This window comes from Bolinopsis microptera, chromosome 11, assembly GCF_026151205.1.
Source record: "Bolinopsis microptera isolate Bmic1 chromosome 11, MBARI_Bmic_1.0, whole genome shotgun sequence".
In the NCBI taxonomy this organism is placed as follows: domain Eukaryota; kingdom Metazoa; phylum Ctenophora; class Tentaculata; order Lobata; family Bolinopsidae; genus Bolinopsis; species Bolinopsis microptera.
In genome coordinates, this window is record NC_087082.1 from 10963507 (window position 1) to 10987713 (window position 24207).

General features: G+C 38.0%; 3 protein-coding genes across 4 annotated transcripts in view; 1 reads left to right on the plus strand and 2 right to left on the minus strand.

Annotated features, from left to right (window-relative positions):
• Window positions 1-24207, minus strand: part of LOC134822799 (protein ABHD13-like) — a 948842-nt gene that overhangs the window by 176771 nt on the left and 747864 nt on the right. The window lies entirely within an intron of this gene.
• The window catches only part of LOC134822836 (calmodulin-A), an 82074-nt gene continuing 57901 nt past the window's right edge, over window positions 35-24207 (minus strand). For both annotated transcript variants that reach the window (XM_063834105.1, XM_063834104.1), the window contains exons 2-8: window positions 13564-13583; window positions 13334-13415; window positions 12946-13047; window positions 5063-5248; window positions 3686-3742; window positions 1996-2060; window positions 35-599 (exon numbers count right to left, since the gene is read on the minus strand). In XM_063834105.1, coding sequence (XP_063690175.1) covers window positions 2032-2060; window positions 3686-3742; window positions 5063-5248; window positions 12946-13047; window positions 13334-13415; window positions 13564-13569 — 462 coding nt within the window. In that variant the 5' untranslated portion in view covers window positions 13570-13583 and the 3' untranslated portion in view covers window positions 35-599; window positions 1996-2031. The remainder of the gene's footprint in view (window positions 600-1995; window positions 2061-3685; window positions 3743-5062; window positions 5249-12945; window positions 13048-13333; window positions 13416-13563; window positions 13584-24207) is intronic.
• Window positions 20047-24057, plus strand: LOC134822823 (histone acetyltransferase KAT6B-like). Its single transcript, XM_063834087.1, has one exon. It carries the CDS (start codon window positions 20072-20074, stop codon window positions 23342-23344), a length of 3273 nt encoding a protein of 1090 aa, XP_063690157.1. The 5' UTR covers window positions 20047-20071; the 3' UTR covers window positions 23345-24057.

Below are 24207 nucleotides of genomic sequence, written 5' to 3' on the forward strand. Positions count from 1 at the left end.
CTTTTGTGGACATGGAAACAATTAAAACACTCCATTGATAGTGTACAAAAGATAATTCAATGTACATATTATTACTATACGTGGGGGCAGGACAGAATCCTCAGACAAACGCCGGCCAAAACACACTTCCTAGAGGAGCCCGGTACCTTTACAGAATAATTTCAAATAAAATAAATCCAATCCACACATCAAAACCAAGAAACACATTAAGGAAGGTCGAGTCTCTGCCCCAATGAGCGTATAATATCGGTAAACCGCTATATACAAATCAGCAATGAATTCTTAAGATTAGCTGTCTATGGAGCAAATATAGTTTCAACAAAACTTCAAATATATACTGGTCAGTTAGCTATTTTCGCGCCCACTAACTACTGGCAAATGTTGAGCAATTGTGTGCTTTGTACACTTCTAGGGAGCATTTTTGTGCGCGCGCCGCGCACGAGAACTATTGGACGTTGCTGGAGGAGAGCTTTTAAAGATAAATTTTAACTTAAGAAGTAATAGTGTTCATAAGCTTAGACAGAATTGGAAGAATAAAATACTTCTTAAATATTAAAACTTCTGATCTATCAGGATGATGTCTGATCAGGCGAGTAGTTCTGAAATAGAAATTAGAGTGAAAATCAGAATTACAATTGTTCAGAGCATCAAATCGTTCTTTACAAAATTATAGGATCACCGAATAACTCTTCATTGTTACAATGAGACTTTTGGGAGTGTCAAGGAATGTAAGATTAACAAATATTACAGAAATGGTCAAATTAATGTTTCTTTTGTTTTCGCAGGAGCCACGGCAACAAATGTTCGAACAAAAAATTGTGAGAACATCATCATTATTCCATGTCTTGGTATCATTCCATGCATGTTCCGAGCATATCAATTATAGTTGACCTGCCAATTTGATTGAAAATTTATAGATAAAAATTCATTGGACACCGTACCTATCACTTTACCGATCTGGATATTGAAACTATCCACGCAAACACGATCAGAGTGCCATATTCTATGCGGTCTGCGGACCACATAGCTATACATTCAGTTGCGTAACGTTGCCTGTTGCACAGCGGGGTCAGCGGGGCCCTTCGTTACGCCACTCTATACATTAAGACTTCGTGGTCACGATATAGTCTTACAAGTGCCAGCTAACATTTATCATATAATACCATGTGACCTTCATGTTTCACTACGCATATGTAATGCCTTTCAGTCATCAAAACTTGGAAGACGCACTCACATTTTACTCAGCTAACTGTCACCGGCCTGTCGAAACTTATCACAGATATAAACCGAGGAGAGTTGGGGTTTTAAGTTTAAGGTTTCCAGCCGTTTTCGACATTCCAAAGATAGGTTTTATGCTAGTCGACTATCAAACTATTACTCTAATTTTTAACTTTTAGTAAATAATATGCTATAATAAGTAATAACAATGTCGTGACAGGACCACAGCCAGAAGGAGGGGCATAGTTTTAAGATCTTACACATTAGTGAACATTTTCCTGTCATCAATTTACCCCTAAATGCCGATAGTTTTGCTTCTTGAGTGAAATCCCTAAGAAAATCACCGGCTTTAGCGCCTTCACGTTTCCACCTAGTGCTCCCAAACATTCTTTAAGTCGCTTGTTTAACGTGTCCTGATAGGAAATATCCACAAATTTGGGTTTCAAATTTAGGTTTCTCCCACAAATTTAGGTTTCAAATTTAGGTTTCTCCCGAATTGCAGATAATTTATTCGGACACACGGGAGCCCGAGCAAGACAGCTACAAGGGAATCAGACTATGTTGTTAAAATGTTCACAGGCACCGACAGGTACCAAGCAACTTATAATATTTGCATTCGGTGTAGCATTTATTTCAGTGCAATCTTTGATTTGTACTGAAACAATTGCATTGGACGTACTATTATTTGAGTGGCCACGCGAGACAAAAGAAACGCCAATCTGGTGGGTGTACGAGTGTACACCGAATAGTATATATATTATATAGAACGAAACCTACCTGCATGCAGGCCCACAAACCATGTAGCACAATAATTTACTTCGACATCATCATCTTGACGAACTCTGAAAAATAACAGGTGTCAGCGTAATTTGATATATAGGGTGCTCTCCTATATTTTACATTTTGTGTGTAGTATACCACAGAGCAGCAGACAGGCTGTTGCAACAGAGTCTTGTTGACAAATTCCGTCAGCAGGCGCCCTGAAATTAGAAGAAAATTTCTCCTTCATAGCACACGGCTAATTCGTATTTCACCCCGGGTGTTTAACCAGCTTTGCTTTGTCAGACAAGCAAGCAAGACGAGGTAGAGTAATGAGCAGGGGAAACACAGTGGAAATATCGTAACAAATAAAATGACAGTAGATCACGAGACGACCCGGCTGTCCAGTCAGATTTGAGAATATTTGAAATTTCCTGTTACAATGATAATTAAGATCGTTAACGGAACTAGTGGGGCGGAAGACAGCGCCGTACGGCCTGATTGGTCGTATGCGTGTCACGTGACCGGCTTTTCCTAATTTGACTGGCGGAAAAAGAAATATGGAAATCAGATCGAGTGTCCTGTCAGATGTAGGAATGGGTGTACACTGATGATGAGCTTTTCTTAAGATAGGTTCTAATTCTACAGAGATAATTACTTCACAAAGAAGAGGGTAGTGACATTGTGCACGTGCGCAAGGACACAGTTGCCGGAGCAGCCGTTTAGGATTTCATCTCAGATCATTGTTCGGGTCAGTTACTAGTAATCAGTCAGCGCCAGGGCGACAGTATCACGTATTATAATTGTGTAAAGAAAAGAAGCAGGCCACATGCAATATTCCTGCAGTCCAACCGTCTCAGGTGCACAAAAGAATATCACACCGCCCAAATGCACATCTCAGCTCACACATAATCCTTGTCAGACCACTCCTTAGATCCCATATTCTCAATCATATACCATGTTTTAACTATCCCTTTCTCACTCCTGTCCCATTCTCATTCGTTCATATTCGAGCCCGACAACTCACAGGATAGTTGAATCCTCTCGATATGGACTGCTAAGACAGATGAAACAGAGTGAATTTTGTGCCAACTCTAGCCCCACTTTCTAGCTGTTTCTCTGGCAACCTTTCTTCCATAACAAGCTCGCTGAGCCAGCATTAACAGCGCGTTAATGTATTAACAGTGTGCTAAATCGTTTTGATGCCGGAGCGATTGAATCACTCAATACAATTTGATTACAACCGGGAATAAGTTCAGACGATACTGACGGATATGCTCACACCGAGCAAAATACCTATAAAACTCCGGATATTTTGCTCCAAATAATCTCCTCGTCAGTATATCGAGGCCAATTGAAATCAGACACAATTTATTGAGGAATTATTTAGATCAAATATTTTGATGATCGTGCCGGAGCGATTGAATAACTCAATACAATCTGATTACAGCCGGTCGAGAATGAGTTCACACCATAGTCAAAGATATGATCACACTAATCTTTATGACTGTATAACTATTAGTAGGCCACATTCTTTTAGTGGATTCCTTTGCTCCGAAAACACATTATAATATAACTGAAGCCAACAAAAATATCTTCCAGACACAATTTATCGAAGAACATGAACATATTGATTGAGATATCACCAGAAGCTACACGATGATCATCCGAAATCGGGAATTCAAAATATGATAATTTTAAAACTAACCTTCATAGTTGACTTGTCCATCACCATCGATATCGGCTTCTCTGATCATCTCATCGACTGAAATAGTACAAACGCATTAGTCTTGTATTTGTTTATATCACAAATCTCCTGGTGGCAACCATTTACTGAAAATAACATCAAAAAAGTATTGATGTCTTTGTCGTCTGACCATGCAAAATTTTCACATCACGTGATGCAAAAAGGTCAATTTAGCAAGACAGCTACACGATATTGTCCTTTGAGTATAAATGTAGTTATTCCTTATCCTTGATTACACTGTATAGTAGCTTGTGTAACTAGTTACTGGTTACCACTATATTATGGTTACCACTATATTATTTCATTTTAAGTCCCCACTCCACGGACTATCTATGTTTTTCAGTGACTCATGCATGCAACGGACTGCTTGGTAAAAGCTACCATTGTGCAATAACTTGTGCAGCAAGCACTGCACACGGCGCCACCACGCAACATTTTAACACTCCTCATGCCGACCACTTACTGTAGTTTTAGTGTACAAGTTGAGCGGCAGTTAGGCAGAAAGGGGGTGAATCAGAAAGAGGGCAAAGGAAGCGGTGACAAGTAGAAGTTCTGGTAGTTATAGTGCAGGGAAGGTGTAAAACATGAGCTCTTTTCTCATTCACCCTACATCCCTTATTAATGAAGAGGTCACAGCCAAGGGTGTGTCCCACTAGTGTACTTGCTGTCATGTACAGGAGTTACTAGCCTGCTGTTATACAGAGTGTATCCTGGTGCTCCTTGAAGAATGTTCTGTAACACGTCATGGTGAGGACCTTGATAAAGCCATACTACTACACTCAACGTGCAATAATGCGTTTTAAGCAAATTGTTGTTACAGTTAATTTCAGTGGAATGTGTGACTGAACAACGGTTAAGACTAATACGAGTTATCAAGTAGCTCAAGCAAAAGCAGCAGAGGCAACCGGGTATATGGAAAAGTAATTTGTAACGTCAATGGAGTCGTCCATAATGATCGTTTACAATTTACAAATGCAAGCTGCAAGTTAGATGTGCATAAAGTGCGTCCATCGGCCTTGTAACGAGCAAATTACCGGATTATTGATGCGAAACGTATCCGAGAAATTGGCAATGACGTTTGCAGAGGAACATATTATGAGTAAGCCAACAAAGGACAAAAACCTGCTCATCATGGAACTCATGTTAAGATACGGTAAATCGGAGCCGGTGTATATATTCGATGGCGGTCATGTGTTAATATTCTAGCTCCTCTCCGATAGATTGCTTTCAACCCCCCTTTTACACTAGCCTACACTCGTTTGTTATTCTGTGGCTATGCAAATGGACTTTACAAGGTTGTATAGTAAGAAAGTAAACAGATAAGATGATGGTACGTACCTTCCTCATCAGTAAGCTTCTCCCCGAGGTTGGTCATAACATGACGCAGCTCGGCGGCGCTGATGTAACCGTTACCGTCCTTGTCGAAGACGCGGAACGCTTCCTTCAGCTCCTCCTCCGTGTCACTATCCTTCATTTTACGGGCCATCATTGTCAGGAATTCGGAGAAATCGATTGTTCCGTTACCTGGAAGAGGTACATTGTGAATGAGTCTCACAATTAACAATTAGCACACGTTACAGTGTTACATATCACAACCTTGCATTTCATCAGGACAGAGAGTTTACATTCCCTTATATAACTTTACTAGTATTACAAATCATATATACATATCACAGGTTAAACCTTACAACAATACTCGTAACACATCAACTGTATGATATGTTCATAATTTGTTATTTAACGAAGATATACCAAATATGTTATTCGATGGATACTGTGTCCCGCACACACACACACACACACTGATGTACGATCAAGCGAGCTTCTTATACGAATTACGAGGTCATCGCAAGCGGAGATGCCACACTTAGCGGTTATTAATTTCCTGGTAACGACCGATCAGCAACAATTGTGTACAGTGATGGTTTAGCCAACTAGAAGCTATCTACAGATTCTACAGGTTATGTTAACAACTATAACTAGTAGCTTAGATATACACGTAATGTCCAGAGAAATTCTTAATATAGCGGTATCATATTTCAAGAACAAAAGCCTAACGATTTTGTAGCCCAAGGAACATCTGTGCCAAGCCTGGGTCTGGGTGTGGCCAGTCTTTTCCAAAAGTTGAGGTTCACCTTTTTAAGTTTAAGTTTTACATGTAATTACAGATAAACCTCCAACTTTAGTGCGCAATATCTTAGGAACACTAGGTCGAATTTTGATGTGGTTTTTTCCTATTTTTTCATCTCCAGCAGCTATATCACATATGCAAAAACTAGAAAAATGATTTTTTCCCTCTGGCCTGAACCCCATCACCCCTCATCCCCCCTCCCCCCTTTACTGCCCACTCCACAATTGTCTAGACTGGGACGGATGCACGATTATGTTGGGACATTGTTATGGGGGTAAGCATGGAATACTCATAGTGGTTGAATGTCGAATGTAGGTAAAGTAAAACCTCCACATCCGTCCCAGAGTAAATTGGTGCCAGAATTATGGGCAAATTACAGGCTACCAGAGCCGAACAAGCCCACACACATATTATACACACAAGATAATTAGCGGTGATTTGCACCAGCTCAGTCTGTGTACAGAGTGCGAGTGTGTGGGAGGCGATGCACCTACTACTTTAAAGGTTTGAATATTCTAATATTCAAGATGTAGACGATGATTAATACGAAACTATACTCCGCACCCCCATCCAACGCCACGGTCGCACATCCCAATTGTGTGGTCACCACTGGAGACGTTATTAAATTCTCGGTTCAAAGATTAATGGACGCTTAGATGTTAAGCTGATCCTGGCAGTATATTGTTGGCCACATACAGATTAAAGCTAAGCTTTAGTTTTAATTACTCAAGGTCCGTTGCCCAGAACCTTGGTTATAATTGGAGTATTTTGCGTGCGCTATTCTTGGCCTTCATTTATTCATTACATGAGGATCACAGTGACACGAGCGACTACTCTTCACCTTATGAAGTCTAGACAGCTGTAGATGGATTACCTTTTTCGTCTGATACTGTCTTAGCTTAGGAGAATAACAGAAATAGAGATGTACTGTCCAAGAAGATCTGAAGTCCAAGTAGACTCCCTTTATTAGCGATATAGAAATGTGACGGGATATTTAAATTCACGTTTTCGTGACCGGAATATGTGTGGAATGTCTACTCCTTTTCACCTGATCATGTCCATTTACTGTATTGTATTATCCAGGCCACTGTGGGACGAATGACGTAATGGGGCAGCGTGACGCCCTGATCCATACACATTACACACTTCCTTACAATATACCATCCTTTATTTGTCCTCCCCATATTACGGCCACTGTATCAAGCGTTTAATTGGTATTGTAGGTGTCTGGGATTCCAGGGAAACGGGTGGAATGTTGAATTTTACACTCCCCCTACACCCAAATACCATTGTTATTATTATATTTGTTTGAGGCACAAAATTTACAGAGGTGTACACAGATATATATTTACAGATACAAACGTTCTGTATGTCACTTTATTTACAGATATATGGTGGAGGAATGTATAATAATATCCTAGCTGTCAGACCTCAGACAAGCACAAGACAAGCACAAGACAAGCACTAGACAAGCACTAGACATGCACAAGCTCTAGGCTAGGCTCTTGACACGACCTTTTACATTTAATTAACAGACTGACACAGTAAAACATATTAGAGCCATCTAACAGTCGTGAGCAAAAAAGTGGTAACAGTCTAGTCACTTTATTGGCTGCCTTTTTCTATATTCCGTCGATAACAGATTCACAGATCTCTGATGCGTGTTCGAAAATTAGAGACATTTGTTGGCAGTTATTTTGCAGAAACTATACATCAACTATTTTACAAATAGCAGTGTTAGCGGGACTATTATTGCCGGATACTGGAAATATTTTCTGCCCGTATATCTATTAAGCATGGGTTTTTAGGAGAAGATCCTCAATTGTTGAGAAGTTCAATATCACATCAGCACGTTATTCATCGTGCCGCCATAGAGATTCCCAGAATTGCCAAAAGCAGTTTTATTAAATAGGTCAATAGACAATACCGCTCAGGAACAAATTAAATAATGTCAATTAAATACTTGGTGTGGCAGGAGCTGAGCTGTAGGGGGGTGATGCAACGTCAATTAATGTCAATTAATGTCAATTAATGTCAATTAATGTCAATTAATGTCAATTAATGTCAATGTCAGTTTTGCAAAATTTTGGAATACTGACATTAATTGACACGATATTTTTCGATCGGAGATTATGTAGTTCTACCATATTTTTAGCACTTTAGAACGTTTATATCATCAATTTATTCACTACTATCACATATGGAAATGTGAAATGTGAAAAAAATTCAGATCATTAAACAATAAAACTAAAATAATACGGTTTCCCGAAAGTTAATTTTCTTAAATGGGCGTGGCCATCCAAGGGCGTGGTTCTCAACATCATCAGAACTTAAAACCCACATTAAACGAAATGCCTTCATGACATTTATATTTGAATAACGAATCTTAAACAGCTAACATTACTCCTTCATACTAAAAAAGCCGATTTTAGATATTTTACCTGTATAAGAAACCAATAAAATATGGGCGTGGCCGGTGGGGACCGAAGATGGAAGAGTTGGAAGCTGAAATTTTTTTTGGTGGTCTTTGAACCTAAGGATCAACAGATAAGAACATACTCATAATTATTCAAGGACATTTTGTTTTTTTGAACCGGTCTAATTTACATAGACGTGAATATCTTGAATATTTATCGAATAATGATAATCTCAAATTTCAAGACATACTAATGTCAATTAATGTCAATTAATGTCAATTAATGTCAATTAATGTCAATTAATGTCAATTAATGTCAATTAATGTCAATTAATGTCAATTAATGTCAATGTCAGTTTGGGGTTTTTATGGAATACTGACATTAATTGACGTTGCATTCCCCCCAGCTGTAGTCAACAGATCTGAAATGGCTGATCTGGACCAAATTTAACCAGCACATTTTATTCCTTAAAGAATCTGTTCAGATTTACTGGACTTTAATTGAACAATAAACCTGTCATATTAATAATGATGATAATTGGAGTTTAGAAAATCTAAATCTATCTTGGATGTTTTCAGTTTCCTTGCACTACATCCGGATTCCGGCCCTATCAATAGTCATCAAGATCTGCAAATTTTCCATCACTATCTTCTCTCAGAAATTGGCAGCACTGCTGATTTTTTTTTTCTTGTACAAGTTCGGCTGTATATGTATTTATGTATCACCGTTGACGTGACTTGTCATGAATTTGTTTAACAGGTGTTCGTTATTGGTACCGGAATGTACCGGAATGTACCGGAATGGACCAGAATGTTCGCTGTGCTTCCTGTCTTTCTGATAATTTGTTGAGATATATGTGTGCCCGATAAAATTGTTTTACAATCCGAGATGGTTCTGGGGGAAATTTTAGATGTTAATTATTATACGTAACTCCTTGTGATGCATACTAAGTTTTAAATTATTCTAAAGATGGGTTCGGCGATAAATTTACAGCTGACGAACTAAGGTGGTTATTGTTCTCGCTATGTTTAACAGGGTCGATACTTTGATAGGGCCAAAAAGGTGACTTTAATGCACTTCTATATTGAAAAATGTATTTTAAATCACTCCTCCGAAATCAAGATCAAAATATTGAATTCGCAAATTCTATTTCGAGCAACATTGAAGTTTTTCACCCACGCTTATAACATAAATTCATCTTTAAATTTGGAACGTGCCATTAAATGCACTTAACTCCATTTTCTGTAAGATGCTAATGCATCAAATTGCCGTCACTATCTCAAATGGATCCACGAGTTTGACGTGTTGCATATTTCTAGATAATCTAACGGTAGAAAGATTTAATACTTCAGTTGAGAGCATCATATTTAAGAGTTAATATAGACTCCCTAGTGCACTATAGTGCACAATGAGTGCGAACGAAGCTGCAAAATCTTCCTGAAATAGGGGAAAATACTCTAGAGAGCAAATTGATTCTTGGGATTCGTGGCGGAACAAAGATTTCCTGCCTTTTAAGAAAATTGACGTTATTATTACGATCTCTCTACTTTCTTTGAGAACTGAGAAGAATTGTCATTATCTGCCAGTTCGCGGCCAGGCCCCTACATATTAGTAAGTGCGCTTTAGTCTGCCCTATTGTGAACTGTGGTCAGTGCAACAGTAACCTTAGTTCAGGTACAAAATTTAGCCATGTCATGGTCATCGATTACTTTCAAACGCAGGACTCAGCAGTAAAACCAAGCTCTGGTGGTCATGGTCGCAACTCCCTTGCTTAATTTCATTGGTATCAACAACCAACGAGTACATAGAACCAGACTATACATTGATTTCCTGGTGGGTGAGCGCTGGTTACCAGGCTCGCTCTAGCTCTCCAATGACAATACCTCTGCGTGCACTGCAATGTACCAGCCAATTCTTCTTACAATTAGACGGGAATTAGGTCAAATTTGGGGATCATCCGGAAAGGATTTACAAAGCTTTGTGCGGTGGCCATGTGAATGAGAGTACTGTTTTCTACACACCAACAATAGGCATCGCTTTGTTCTGAAGAATGTACAGTAGCAATGAGACAACTGTTGTCTCCCACTGCTTTGTCAAACAGAGCCGATCAGGCTACTTCGGCCACAGCAAAATTGGTTATATAGGAACCCAGTTTTCAAAAATGATGATCAGTAAGCCCCACGCAAGGGTAACTGGGATGGCGTTACGGAGGTATTGACGTAAATCTATTGACTGGGTGGCAATCGTGGACATCTTATGAGTAATTAGGTGCGGCGCCGTCGAGATACCAAAGCAAATCTTTTGATATGAGGACAGGTTTTAAAGTATTTAACGGGGCATGATCTATGATGGTTTTTTAATGACCTGTCTAGGTGGTAGTTCCAGTTACCAGAGGCTTTTGACAAGAGTAAAAATGTTCATACCAGCCTGAATTTGAGCCGTGCTAAATTCCGTTAAGCACAGTTTTCTCAGAATCAGCTTCCTCTCTGTCATCAACACGGCATTGGATTATATTATGTTAATTTAGACAATAACATCCAAGACCAAGAATCTGATGCGACGAAGCAATTACAAGTGTTGGTTATATGCAGTAGGAGCAGTACCTGGCATTCACAATTTAAAAGAAGGTGCAGGCCCTGTGGCTCGTTTGTTAAAGACAGATGGAGGACCCTAACAACTGATACGGCGGATCATGGAAATTGATTTCTATTTCATGATGTTATCTTAAATCGACCTGTTGATTTTTACTATCATAAAATATCGAACTTAACCAAAGTTACATATGGTCGAATTTTAGAGTTCCTTACTATCTAGTTTTCATGGGATCGTTTTGAAAATTGACAGGCAAATAGACACTATTTTAAAGATTTGTCTAAGGTAAGAACAGGACTTTGTTACAAAATTCTGACAATTCAAATTTTGTCCAACTTTCTCTGCCACAGTACGTTCGAGTCAGCATTTCAGAGTAAAAGACTCAGTATCAGCTCATGATTTAATCCTATAAATTAGTTCCCGGACCAACCCATCGCATTAGAAATAAGAACTAAATGCTAACAATATTTGGAATAGAAACTTGAGCCAGGAGCAATCTTTGAAGTTTCGGACAGACCATCGTTCTAACTTATGCTCTACTTTACAACAGCATTATAAATACTAAAATGGCAGAAGTTGAGGAAAATTGGGCAGTGTATTTCGGAGTCTCCGGTCTCTATTAGACAATTTTCAGAAGTAAGATTGAAAAGTACTATTTAAAATTACAAATAAACAGTAAACACCATGCTCAATACCATGCACATGTGATGGGGTAAGATTGAGCTAGCACTATCTGGTTTTACTTTGATCATTTAGAAAACGTATTTTTAATTTTAATCGATATTCATGATCCACCACGTAAAAATATTTTTGTAGGTGAATGGTACTCTATCTACGATTATTAGGAAATTATTATTATATAGCCTTAAATCGTAGACTTTTTGGCTATATCAGTCAGAAGGTCTAAAATTTAAGCGAACCGAGATATGGGCAATATTGTTCATTTTTGGTTGTAATTTGGCCTTACTATCCACTTTTCAACAGATGTTGAGCTATTCAAATCACAGAGAATATGTAGCTTTCATATCAAATTAGTCTCATTCAAAAATACTGAAATTTGATAAATTTATGTGACAAAAGCTATCAAATTTGGTGCGTATGCCAAAATGTGGGCATTGCATATGGTTTTTGGCTAATAACTCGGCCATTTTTTGTCCATATAAGCGTAGGAAGAGGTAAGTTTATAAATTTGAGGGAGCTCCAGCAGATGATGCCACCACTACTTATTAGAACAGTAAGCTCAGTCCAGCTGTACTTGTGAATTGTGTACACACAGTGATTTGCTCCCATAGAACACAAACTCACGCCACTGAAACCAATAAATTTTGCTTGCCATATAAATTCAATAATGCCCCCACGCAGCTGTTGTCGTACAAAGTTACAGTAAATAGAGTAATACCGTAAATAGAGTAATACAGTAATGTCAGCTTTGTCACGGTTGGAGCTTTGATACTATGCTATGGGGAATGCAGCGATTATTTTACAGTTTACACTATTTAGCCTTTTTTTTCCAAGACATCAATATTCACCCTCAGACACTTATCATAAAAGATTACACGATGTTCAACAAAAACGAGAATTTGCGGTGGCCAATAAAAAATTAAATCAGAAAGCTCAAAAGGATAGAAATTTCTACTCATACCATGTATAAACATCAAAAATTGCTCAACGACCACCATCACAAGTCATCAGTTACCGAACAAAATGTATTATACAACTAAGAAGCAAATGTAGGACGAGTATAAATTGGTTACAAATTGATCATAAATTGAGCATTATTTGAGTGTAACTTTCCTCTACAAACCGACCACGCACATCATGGTAAAATATTATGTTTAATCCATGTCCAAATAAAGCTGAGAATGCGCTTGTACTGTTTCCATCCTTAGATGCGATAGCGATGGTCAAATTTCGCATGGAAATAGACAAGCTATAAGTGTCTTCATGAACACCCACACCATGGACAACAAGACAACATGACAAGGACGCGACGTAGAGAAGCCTAACAATTCGAAGTGAAGACTATGGAATTCACAAGTTGTCGAAAATTTAAGAAAGATAAGAAAATTATCAAAGCTTACCATCGGCATCAACCTCGTTGACCATGTCCGTCAGCTCTGCCTCGGTGGGGTTCTGTCCCAGTGATCTCATAACTGTGCCCAACTCTTTGGTGGTAATAGTACCTGTAATTGTTTACTTAGGTAACCTGATCTGAGCCAACAGTAACCTAGCCTCATCAGTCATTGTACATGCACAAGTGTCAACATTCACATATGCTGACGCTTCGCTTGCACAAATGGAAGGTAATATGTAATGTTATGTGATGTTAGCGGATGGAAGATGAACATAAACAGTTCGTTATTAAATTAGAGGCATTTGGCCCCTACATAGGAGTTACATTGTATTAATTCTCGTTTAACAGTCTAAAACGATAGAAATTGGGCAACGTTCTAAAAATAAAGAACTTACCATCACCGTCCTTGTCGAACAAACTGAAGGCCTCTTTGAATTCTGCTACCTGTTCTTCGGTCAATCCAAGTGCGCTGGCTTCCTGAGAATAATACTCTATAAAAAACTAGAGATTGATTAAGTTGTATATGTTTTGAGTTTTAAAACAGCTAACATTCAACTACTGAAGCGCTGATATCCCAAAAACGAAAGGTCAAATCGACATGGGCGTGGAAAACACCTTTACTCACAGTCATGATGGTAGAGAGCTATAAATAATGTGATGTGTTAAAACAGATTGTGCTAATAAATTGTGAAATAGGTGAACATATTAATTTGTAGGAAGGAAATTGACAATAATTATTCAGGAAAAAAATGCTAGACTACTAATGTAGTAGAGACTTAGTTTAAGATACAACTGTTCGACTAAGCAACTATTCTTTAAAAGATAAAATAGTACGACCGACTATCACAAACAACATATTTCAAGGTGTGCAGAAACTAGCGCAAGATTTGCTAGCTTACTTTAGCGGTCAAAGATTGCTTTGCAGCAACAAGATCTAACTCATTACAGGGTTATCCGCAATGCGACACACTTAGCGCTCATTTGCGCCGACCAATCAAAATACAGCTGTGCTCCTTCATCAATCTCTATTTCTACTACGAGAGCATAAAATAGTGCGCGGCTCTAAATTCAAACAAATATAGGGCGCGATTAGATTATGACCTATACTATCCGTGTAGATGCATATAATATGCATTTATTTATGGCAAAAAGGCCTTGATGGTATAAAATATAATCGATGTTTTTTAGACGTTGATTCTGAATCACCCAATGACATAGTACAAACAAATATTTTTGTTAAGAGTTACAAGTTAAAAGTGAGCAAGTGACAAGCCAATAAAACGTTTGCATGGTGTTTGTAGCGCGATGCACTACTGGGTCGCGCGCGCGCATCCAATAATGCTTCTCGCAACCACCTCGTATGCAGATCGGCGAGATGCGAAGGATTGATATCGTGAATCAAGCATGGTGTTTAGTAGTTAGTCCGACTGTTTAATAATCAAGGTTATGGAAATTGTCGGTGTTAGAGCATTGGCTAAAATAAAGTTAAGAGTTTTAAAACAAATATTAGTGACTTAACTATTAAAACTTTCCATAGAAAACAAAGTTAACCATACAAATAAGTTTAAATTTAAACACTCCCAAAAAATAATGAAAATATATAAAAACGTGAAGTATCATGTCAATGTTTATATGCTCTTATATTAGCACTGGGCTATTTAAAAAGTTAACACTTCCTGGTAAACTCAAAAATTGAAATACCAAAATATGTTTGCTTCCAGGCTTCAAGTTGCTTTTACAAACGCTGATACGAAAGCTCACGCGCTTGCAGTAGCGCGTCGCTGGCCTCACGTTGTAGGCCTACTGCGCACGACTGCGCAGCTGTAACGACTGCACAGCTGTAACGTGGCTTTCGCCCCAATACTGAGGGCTTTCGCTTTATTATTATATGAAACGACGATGAGGGTCACGACATTAAACAACGCACCCCCAAAGGCAACATGCATGTAAAGGAATTAATGAACAAGCGCGTCGCGTCACGTCAAGTAGCCACTCAGCCACTGACATGCAACATAACTACGGTAGTACCCAACTCATGTACTAGTACGTAAAGATCCATGGTTAGGTGTAGGCTGCAGGCCTTCTTCGAAAGATGGAAACTAAATAAATAAATAAAAACAATATTACTCTAGCTTTAAACCATAAACTAAAACTCTCGAGCTTGCAGTACACAGTAGCACCGGCGCGGCTTTTTGTATTTTGTGAAACAAGTGCGTCAGCACGAAAGCACATGGATATAATTTGGATAGGTTAATAATTTCACCTAATCGTTGCTCATGTGTCTACGTACGGGCGCGCGCCGTGCTTGTTTTACAACACACAAAAAGGGCGCTACTGAAAGTTTACCTAGCTTGATAGTATTAAGCCTATTGCTTGCTCCTCTCAATTATTCATGTAGGATCTCGAAAAGAGCGCCGCGCATAGTAGAGACAGGTACGCCTGTTGCTTTCACCTTGCTCTAACCAAAGCCCTTGCGCTTGCGGATGATGATTAATCACTCTACACTCGACTGTCACGTGACTTTTTCAACCCCTTCTCTAGCTGGTCCTGAACGACTATTCCATATTCGAAAATTTAACCCTGTAATCTGATCCCAACCCTAACCCTAACCCAATCCTTAACAAACGCATATGCTGAAACCCTAACCCTATCGAGAAATTAGACTAACTTCCTTATACGGTCATATCACGTGATCAAGACAGTTTTTCGCCAATATCTCGTCAGGGGAGCATTTTAACCCTATGTCATGGGGGGTGATTCGGAATCAGCGTCCAAAAATACATCGATTGAAGTTGGTTTCAACTGTCGGGGACCCTTTTAGAACAATCTCTAAGATCGACTGTAGAGTGATTTAGCACGCTCGTGCGCTTGCAGTAGTGCCTTTTACTTTATACTTAATACTTGTGAAACAAGTGCGCCCGCAGTGGCTTACCTGGGGACCTCAGGCTATCATGTTCATAAACATATGAATAGAGATTAGGCGGAATGACAGACTGAGCGCGACCCAGTAACCGTGGGGGTCACGACGTGATACAGCATGCTTATTTATTCGTTTTTGTTTCATGAGTAAGCTGTGGGATTGTTAAAGTAAGCTATACTAATGTATTTGTTATGCTGATTTCGAATAAAACCTATTACATAGCGTGACCATAAGAATAATTTTTTAACGAGTTATGAGCAAATTACGATTTTTGTCAGACAGGTGCACGCGACAGGCTTGTTAAACAATTGACAATATTTGAACTGTTAATGCTTTAGGATTCGAGTTAGTTTTGGTTTTAAAGTAATCGTGAAGATAATATAAAGATTTGAAGTAAAAATTGGTGCACCTTAACATTAAATACTAATCATTTAAATTTCGATATCAGCATTTATAAATTACACAGAACGGTTAAAATCTTGAGGGATGTTACTCCTCTAAATTTCGAAGTAGCGCGCTCCGATGGCAAGTGCTACGAAGTAGCGCGTTATGCCACATCATTAACAATGGCCAATTAAAATCTAATTGCGCCCCATCTCGTACATACACTATGCCTTGAGTACATTTGATATGACTCAATTTGCTCTAACAGACAAGACAATCGAGTTATAATTAATAATGATATCGGCCGATGATACTCGTCGAATTTTTTGAAGTAGCGCTCACCTTTTACCATGTACTTTTTCCGTTCAGAAAAAAAAATTATATGGATTGCTCTTGCGGCGGTAATAAATTTGGTAGGGCCTAAAGTTTTATTGGAGAGCTCGTCGGAGCTAAGTTACTGATGATTTGGGAAGTATAGTAGAGTATATAATAGTAGAGCGAACACTCAACTAATATAATACATAACATGATTTACTTCCTTAATTAATAAAACAATAAAATGTCTATAAAAAATAATTTTACTTTTTAGTACATATTACGTCAATACATGACTGATGACAAATATTTTAGTTGGTGAACAAAAAAAGGTAATCAGATTGTAATTCTCAAAATTTCTGTTGAGCAGGAAAACATTCCAACGATCCCAACGATTGCTCTTTTACACATCACTGCCTTAGAAGAGTCATGATACCTATAATGCTCTGAGATAACTTACATGTATATTGAATTATATTGTATTTCAGTGCTATGTAACCAGGCGGCAAATTTGAAATGGGTTATGATGGGGTCCGTAGTCCCCACATAGTATCATGTCCTTGTTTTACTGACTACTTCAATGAAGATCGTACATACGACTGATCGGAGCCAGAATAATCATATCTCTTTGCTCTTTGGTTGTTATCTTTTTGTTTAAAGAGTTATAAAGTGTCTAATATTATAGGGTCACATAGTAGAGCTAAATTCATTATTTTAGTTTATTCTGAGATGTACAATGTGGAGACTTGATATGGAGGTTATTACAATTTATGAGTTGTTGTTGATAAAATCGATTGTTTATATATTGCATGATGTGAACTGATCTCGTGAGGTGGTTTAATCGTCACTTAGCCTGTGTGACCAAAAGTAAGTGTACAAACATTGGCCTTAAAAGCTCAGTCACTTCGTGCCCAATTGAAATAATTCTTTTTGGTATGACTTACTACCACCACTGGTTCGAGGAATTTGTCAAATCGAAAAATATTCGTGTTCATTTTTTTCAATTTTTCTCATTTATTTGATAGTTTGGATAGTCAGATCTAGCTAAATTTTATTGAAGTGTATTTGGCCATTCGAATTACGTTTGTCCTGAAAAGAATAAGTGTTGTAGCTTCTCGAACGACTGAGATTCTAAGCATTTAAACGAGTTTATTCATTAGGTGTGATCAGGTGATTGGGTTTACCTAATCACGTGATTATGGGAATTGTTAAGGGTGTTCAATTAAGCCTAAGGTGTCGTGTCAAAGTTTCACATAATCACCCATTCAATTTTGTTAATGAGATACACAAAATGCTTGATAACTTCGCCATTTCTAATCCATTTTGCTTAATTTTTTTTCCAGATCAGATGCAACATTTAATAATCTACCGTCTCTAAAAAAATTAGGCGTCCAGCATGTTCAGAGAGAACAATGTAGGTGTTCTAATATTGAATGTATGTGGTTTAAAATATTCGAATTTTTAAATTTTGGCGACGGAATCCTTGAACAAGGTACAGTATGCCATCTGCAAAGCAACAACTCTCAAATATAAAACACGGTGGAGGTATAAGACCCAACGTTTGCACACTGACCTTTGCCCCCCCCCCCCCCCCTGTATAAGCAGAATCGACTGAAGTAAATCAACAAATCATTCAGTTCTCTGAACCACAAGTTATTTTAAAAACTTTTCCCTTCCTAGGTTCTACTTGTGTTTGAACACTTTCTAGGTTCTCCTTGTGTTTGAACACTTTCTAGGTTCTATTTGTGTTTGAACACTTTCTAGGTTCTACCTGTCAGGCTCTAGGTTCTACTATCACTTTTTTACGGTCCCAGTCCAATCGTAATTGGGCTCTGACAAGTACCCCTAGACTTTCCATGATATTAACTATGTGAGGCTACAACTCCATATATGATCAATCTTTTTTAAAGCAATAAGAAACTTCTCAGCTTTCACTGTCGTCTTTCAAATAAAATAGTGTTCATCATTCTTAGGTCCTGGCAAGAGCCTTATAACTTTCACATTAGTTGTTTTGGGATATAAAGGGTTAGTTCAAGATCAAAATTTGCTTGCAGTTAGTAATACAAAAGTTCCTGTTAGTAGAGTGAAACTCCCAGGATATATATGTACAGGGTGGGCCAAAAGTCAGTACCCATACGTTGGCCTTTATAGCTCAGTCACTGAGTGCCCAATTTAAATACTTCTTTCTGGTATGACTTAGTACCACCACTGGTTCGAGGAATTTGTCAACTCGAAAAATATTCGCGTTCATTTTTTTCAAATAGAGGTTCATTTTCACATTTATTTGATAGTTTGGATAGTCGGATCAAGCTAAATGTTATTGAATTGTGTTTGGCCATTCGAATTACGTTTGTCCTGAAAGAATTAGAACTGTAGCTTCTCAGATGACCGAGATATGAAGCATAACGAGTTTATTCATTACGTGTGATCAGGTGATTGGTTTACCTAATCACGTGATAAGGTGACCCCGTTAACTACCCCGTTAAACATTATGGGAATTGTTAAGGGTGCCCAATTAAGGTGTCGTGTCACGGTGTCACATAATCACCCAGTCAATTTTGTTAACGAGATACAGAACATGCTTGATAACTTCGTCATTTCTAATCCGTTTTGCCTCATGTTTTCAGATCATATGCAACATTTGACAATCTACCGTCTCTGAAAAAATTAGGCGTTCAGCATGTTCAGAGAAAACAATATAGGTGTTTTAATATTGAATGGGCGTGGTCTAAAATATTCGAATTTTCAAATTTTGACGACGGAATCCTCGAACCAGTAAGTACAGTATGCCATCTGCAAAGCAACAGCTCTCAAATATAAAACACGGCGGAGCTATTAAGGCCAACGTATGGGTACTGACTTTTGGCCCACCCTGTATGATTAGTCGGATATAATATTGAGTTCAAACAGTTCCCAAAACGAAAAAGCAAACATTTGATTTTTGTTTCGGCGACTGAATCGTCAATGGGCCGACAGATATTTGTTGTCGAGTAGTGTTGAATACTCATATATCTACATGGTTATTGATTTAATTTAGGAATTGTATATAAATATCTTTGACCAGGTTTAATTGTCAATGAGAATGCACCCCAGCAGTTGGCGCGCGCGGCGGCTTTGATGTTAGCGGCTACAAGCTAGGCAGCTGCCGTTCAGCGTACGGCTTAAATTCGTTTTTGATTTTACAAAGCAAGTTTTAATGATTATTAATGAAATTATGGGATATTTATAATTCAATATGTATTGATTCTTCTGTGGAAAATAAAAATTGTATTTTACTTAAAATTGTATTTTACTTATATTATATATAATATTTACTGTACTGGTTTTCACTGTTCCAAATGAACTGTATTGTGGGTCTTAGTACAATCTATAACGTTTTGATCAATTTACTTCTAAAATTAATTGAATCTGATATGAGCCGTTTGGTTTTATACAGCACTACTTGTATTGAGACCTTTGTTCTATTCAAATTCAAATAACTTATTCTTCAGGTTTCATTATAAAGAGTGCAGTTATGACATCACCAAAGAAAGCTCCTGATCCAACGTATTTGCTTCGTGTTTTGTCTATAATCAATAAAATGAGGAATCACAAACAGCGAGCAAGTATTGAGCGAATTGTTTACTACATGGGACTATACTATGGGTTGTCAGAGTCTGATGTTACAAAGGAACTTAATCTTGCTGTCAATCATGGAGTAATTAAAAAGTTTATAGGCATAGGAGGTAAAGAGTCTTACAGGGATTCAAAATATCCTAATCAGATCCCATCTAGAACATTTGTGAGAAAACCTAGTGCAGATCTGAGGATGTTGGTTGCTGCTGCCATTGAAACCATCGGCAGCCCATCTGGTTCCAAGATTTCAGCCATAGAAGAACATATAAGGTCAAATCATGCTCTGGACTTATCTCTGGCAAACTTAACAGCTCAGTTAAGACTAGCTGTTGCTCATGGTGTTCAAGAAAGCTTGTTCATAAAAAGTGGCGCATATATAAACATTGATGTTCAGCGACTAGAGGAGCTGAGACAGAAGGACAATCAATCATATTTTGCTGAGGGTGTAGAGCCCTCACCTGTTTGTGGATTTTGCCTGGGAACAACTGAATCTAATAAGGAAAAACACCCAGAGCAATTACTAAGCTGTGTTGATTGTGGGAACAGTGGCCATCCTTCATGCTTAAAATTTTCAGAGGAACTCACACGTCAATGTATGTCTGATCCTTGGCAGTGTATCGAATGCAAAGTTTGTTCTTTTTGTCAACATTCAGGAGATGCAGATAACTTATTATTTTGTGACTCTTGTGACAAAGGTTTTCATATGGATTGCTTGCAGCCACCTATGAGTGAGATGCCAACTGGATTTTGGATGTGCTGTTTGTGCAATAAGGCCACAGATTCTCATGGGAAGTCTATTAGAAAACGCAAGAAGACCATGGCCCCTTTAGCAGCTAAAGAAAAGGTTGTTCCTTTGGCTGCTAAAGAAAAGGTTGTTCCTTTGGCTGCTAAAGAAAAGGCTGTTCCTTTGGCTGCTAAAGAAAAGTTTGTTCCTTTGACTGCTAAAGAAAAAGTGAAGTCCAAATCTGACAAAGTAGTCCTAGAAGAAACTCCAACTGGAAAGAAAAAGAAATGTCCAAAATTTACTCCACGAAAAGAAGAGGAATATGCAGCATCTGACCCGATGTCAGATGTTAAGCTCATTCAAGGTATCATGAAGGCAGAGGAAAAGAAAAAGAAAGTGAAACACAAACGCAACAAAGTTCTAAATGACAAAAATGAACCAGAGGCCACAATAATCGAGGAAGATGTTCCAAAAAACCAGCAGAAGAAGAGGGAGACAGAAGTGAGTGAGTTGGACAAGAAAACATTCGGTGAGATTATCCAGAAATGCAATAAAGCTTTGAAAATATCTCCTGTCGAAACTGCTGGTCAGCGATCACCACAATTCATTGATTTTGGAGAATATGAAATTGAGACATGGTATAGTTCACCTCTTCCTTTTGAATACTCCAAGCTGTCAAAACTTTATTTCTGTGAATATTGCCTAAAATACATGAAGAGCAAGGAGGCCACTCTTCGGCACCAATCAAAATGCTTTCTGCGGCAGCCTCCTGCTAATGAAATCTACCGTCATGAAAACATTTCTCTGTTTGAAGTTGACGGGGCTAAAAACAAACTTTACTGCCGTAACTTATGCTTACTGGCAAAGATGTTTCTGGATCACAAAACTTTATATTACGATGTGGAACCATTCTTATTCTATGTTTTGACACTGAATGATGATTATGGATCACATTTAGTGGGATACTTTTCGAAAGAGAAGAATTGTGTTAGAAATTACAATTTGTCATGCATCATGACATTACCACATACTCAGCGTCAGGGGTATGGAAAACTTCTGATTGACTTCAGTTATGTTCTGTCAAAACTAGAAGGGAAACCTGGAACACCTGAAAAACCTTTATCAGATTTGGGCTTGATAAGCTATCGCTCATACTGGCGATGCAAAGTTTTGACGTACATCAAGCCACATATCAACGACAATGTTATAATCACAGATATTTCGAAATCAACTGGTATCTTGTTTGAGGATCTCGTATTAGCTCTTCATGATCTCGAAATTTTGGACTATGATGACAAAAGCAACGACTTCTGCATCGAAGTTGATGGGCAATTGCTTAAAAAACAGATTGATCGTGCATCAAATTCAAAACGTCATGTTATCAATGAAGATGCGCTGATCTGGTCTCCAATGGTCAGTCCAACATTTGGTATATCATCACAGCGTAGGAAGAAGAGCACAGAAAGCTCTATGACTTCTCCTCGAAGAGGAGGAATGTTACTTTCTCCAATGAAAGTCGTTAAAAATGTTGACAAGATTGATCCTCTGTCTGAAGTAATCAAAGTGGAACCTCGTCCCATTGATACTTTCACTAAATATTACCCAAACTGGATTCCCTCTGGAGAAGATGCGGATGAATATCGTTACGCTGGAGAGGAAATGAAAGGTGAAATAGAATCTTTTGTCATGAAGAAAACGCCAGGGAGGAAAAAGAGGGTTAAGTTTGCTGTTATTTATAACCCAAAATCTGGAAAGAGGGTAACAAAAGCCATACCTCAGAAAAAGAAAACCCCAGAACGTCAAACTCCGAGACGAAGCTCTTCTAGAAGGCTGCACGATCAGACCAGGACTGAAACAGTTGAACAGCCCAAAATCTTAGAGGAATGTTTAGAGGTTGAAAATTCCGAAAGCCCTGCAATTTCTTACAATGAAGTATCGTCTTCTTCAGACATCAAAGAGGTCGCATCAGAAGTGAAACCATCCGTTGATTCAGACTGTGAGGTTCCACATTCAACTACAGAGGATACTATGCCATCTGAAGATCTAGAATCGACTCCTCCAGATACTGTAATAACTCCAAGCGAAACAGCAGACACCTCAAGTACTTCATCAGACAGCGGAACAAAAAGTCCTGAGTCTGTATCTTCCGAGGTAAAGAAGCGGCTGTATTCCAGTGAGAGTGAGTCCAACTATTTTCCTCCGAACAAAAAAACCAAACTTGAGACCGCCTTTGTTTATACAGATAGTGATAGTGATGACGAAAATGACAAGCAACCAGTTGAAGAGCAGTTTGAAGAGTGGGAGGAAGATGTGACAAGTCTGTGTGGCGAGACAGAGGAAGAGGAGTCATCTTCCCTCTTTCTCAACACCTTTAGCAACATCTATGTGAAATCACCTGACTGTTTAAAACCCTCTGATTCTGCTGTACTGTCTTCGAAAGACTCGTGATATTAGAGACTGATATTGACAGATCCTTTTTGTCTTGTTTTTCAGCTTGCTCGAAATTCAAAGTATGATATTTATGTTTTTATTAAATTATTGCTTTCTCATGATTGACACAAATGATTTTTATAAATTGTGTTAAGGTTATTCAGTTAGTTTTGTAAGCATCCTTTTTTTCTTTGTCAAAGTGTTTAAACATATAATTCTATCTATTCAATTCCCTGTAAATTTGAAAAATTAACCCATTTTCTAACGCAGGAATAGCTGCAATAGCTGACACTCAGTTCAGTGTAAGGAATTAGCTTTCTTTTTATTTTTCTTCGACTTTTGAATATGATCAGTGAAAATGATGGTTGTTTATAAAAGTCACGTTTATCAGCATTTTTAAATCATGCACTTTGTTTTTACATGAAGTTTTGAAATGAACATCGAACAAAACCAATTCCACGGCATTCTGCCTTTAATTAGATCATACAATTATCGTTTTGTTTAAAAAATGATGGTATTTTCCAATGATATATTAGATTCCTGAACCACGATATTTTACATGAAAATGCTTGGAAATGAATTGATAAAGAACATTATGTTTCATCTGAAGATTTCTAATATTTTGCAATCTAATTTAGTGTAGAATTTTTCGATTTTATTATTTGTGAGTCCCATATATTGATCATAGACATTCTAGTAATTTATAGAAAACAATTTAAATTATATTTGAATCATGGTGCTTCACTGTATCACATCTCTGTGCAGCATAAACAAAGAAAACATCAATTCCTTAATTAACAGCGGTGATTCCAAAATCAATATCTGATATCTATATTCAATGGAAAATATTACATAAATAACATGTAATAAGATGACACATT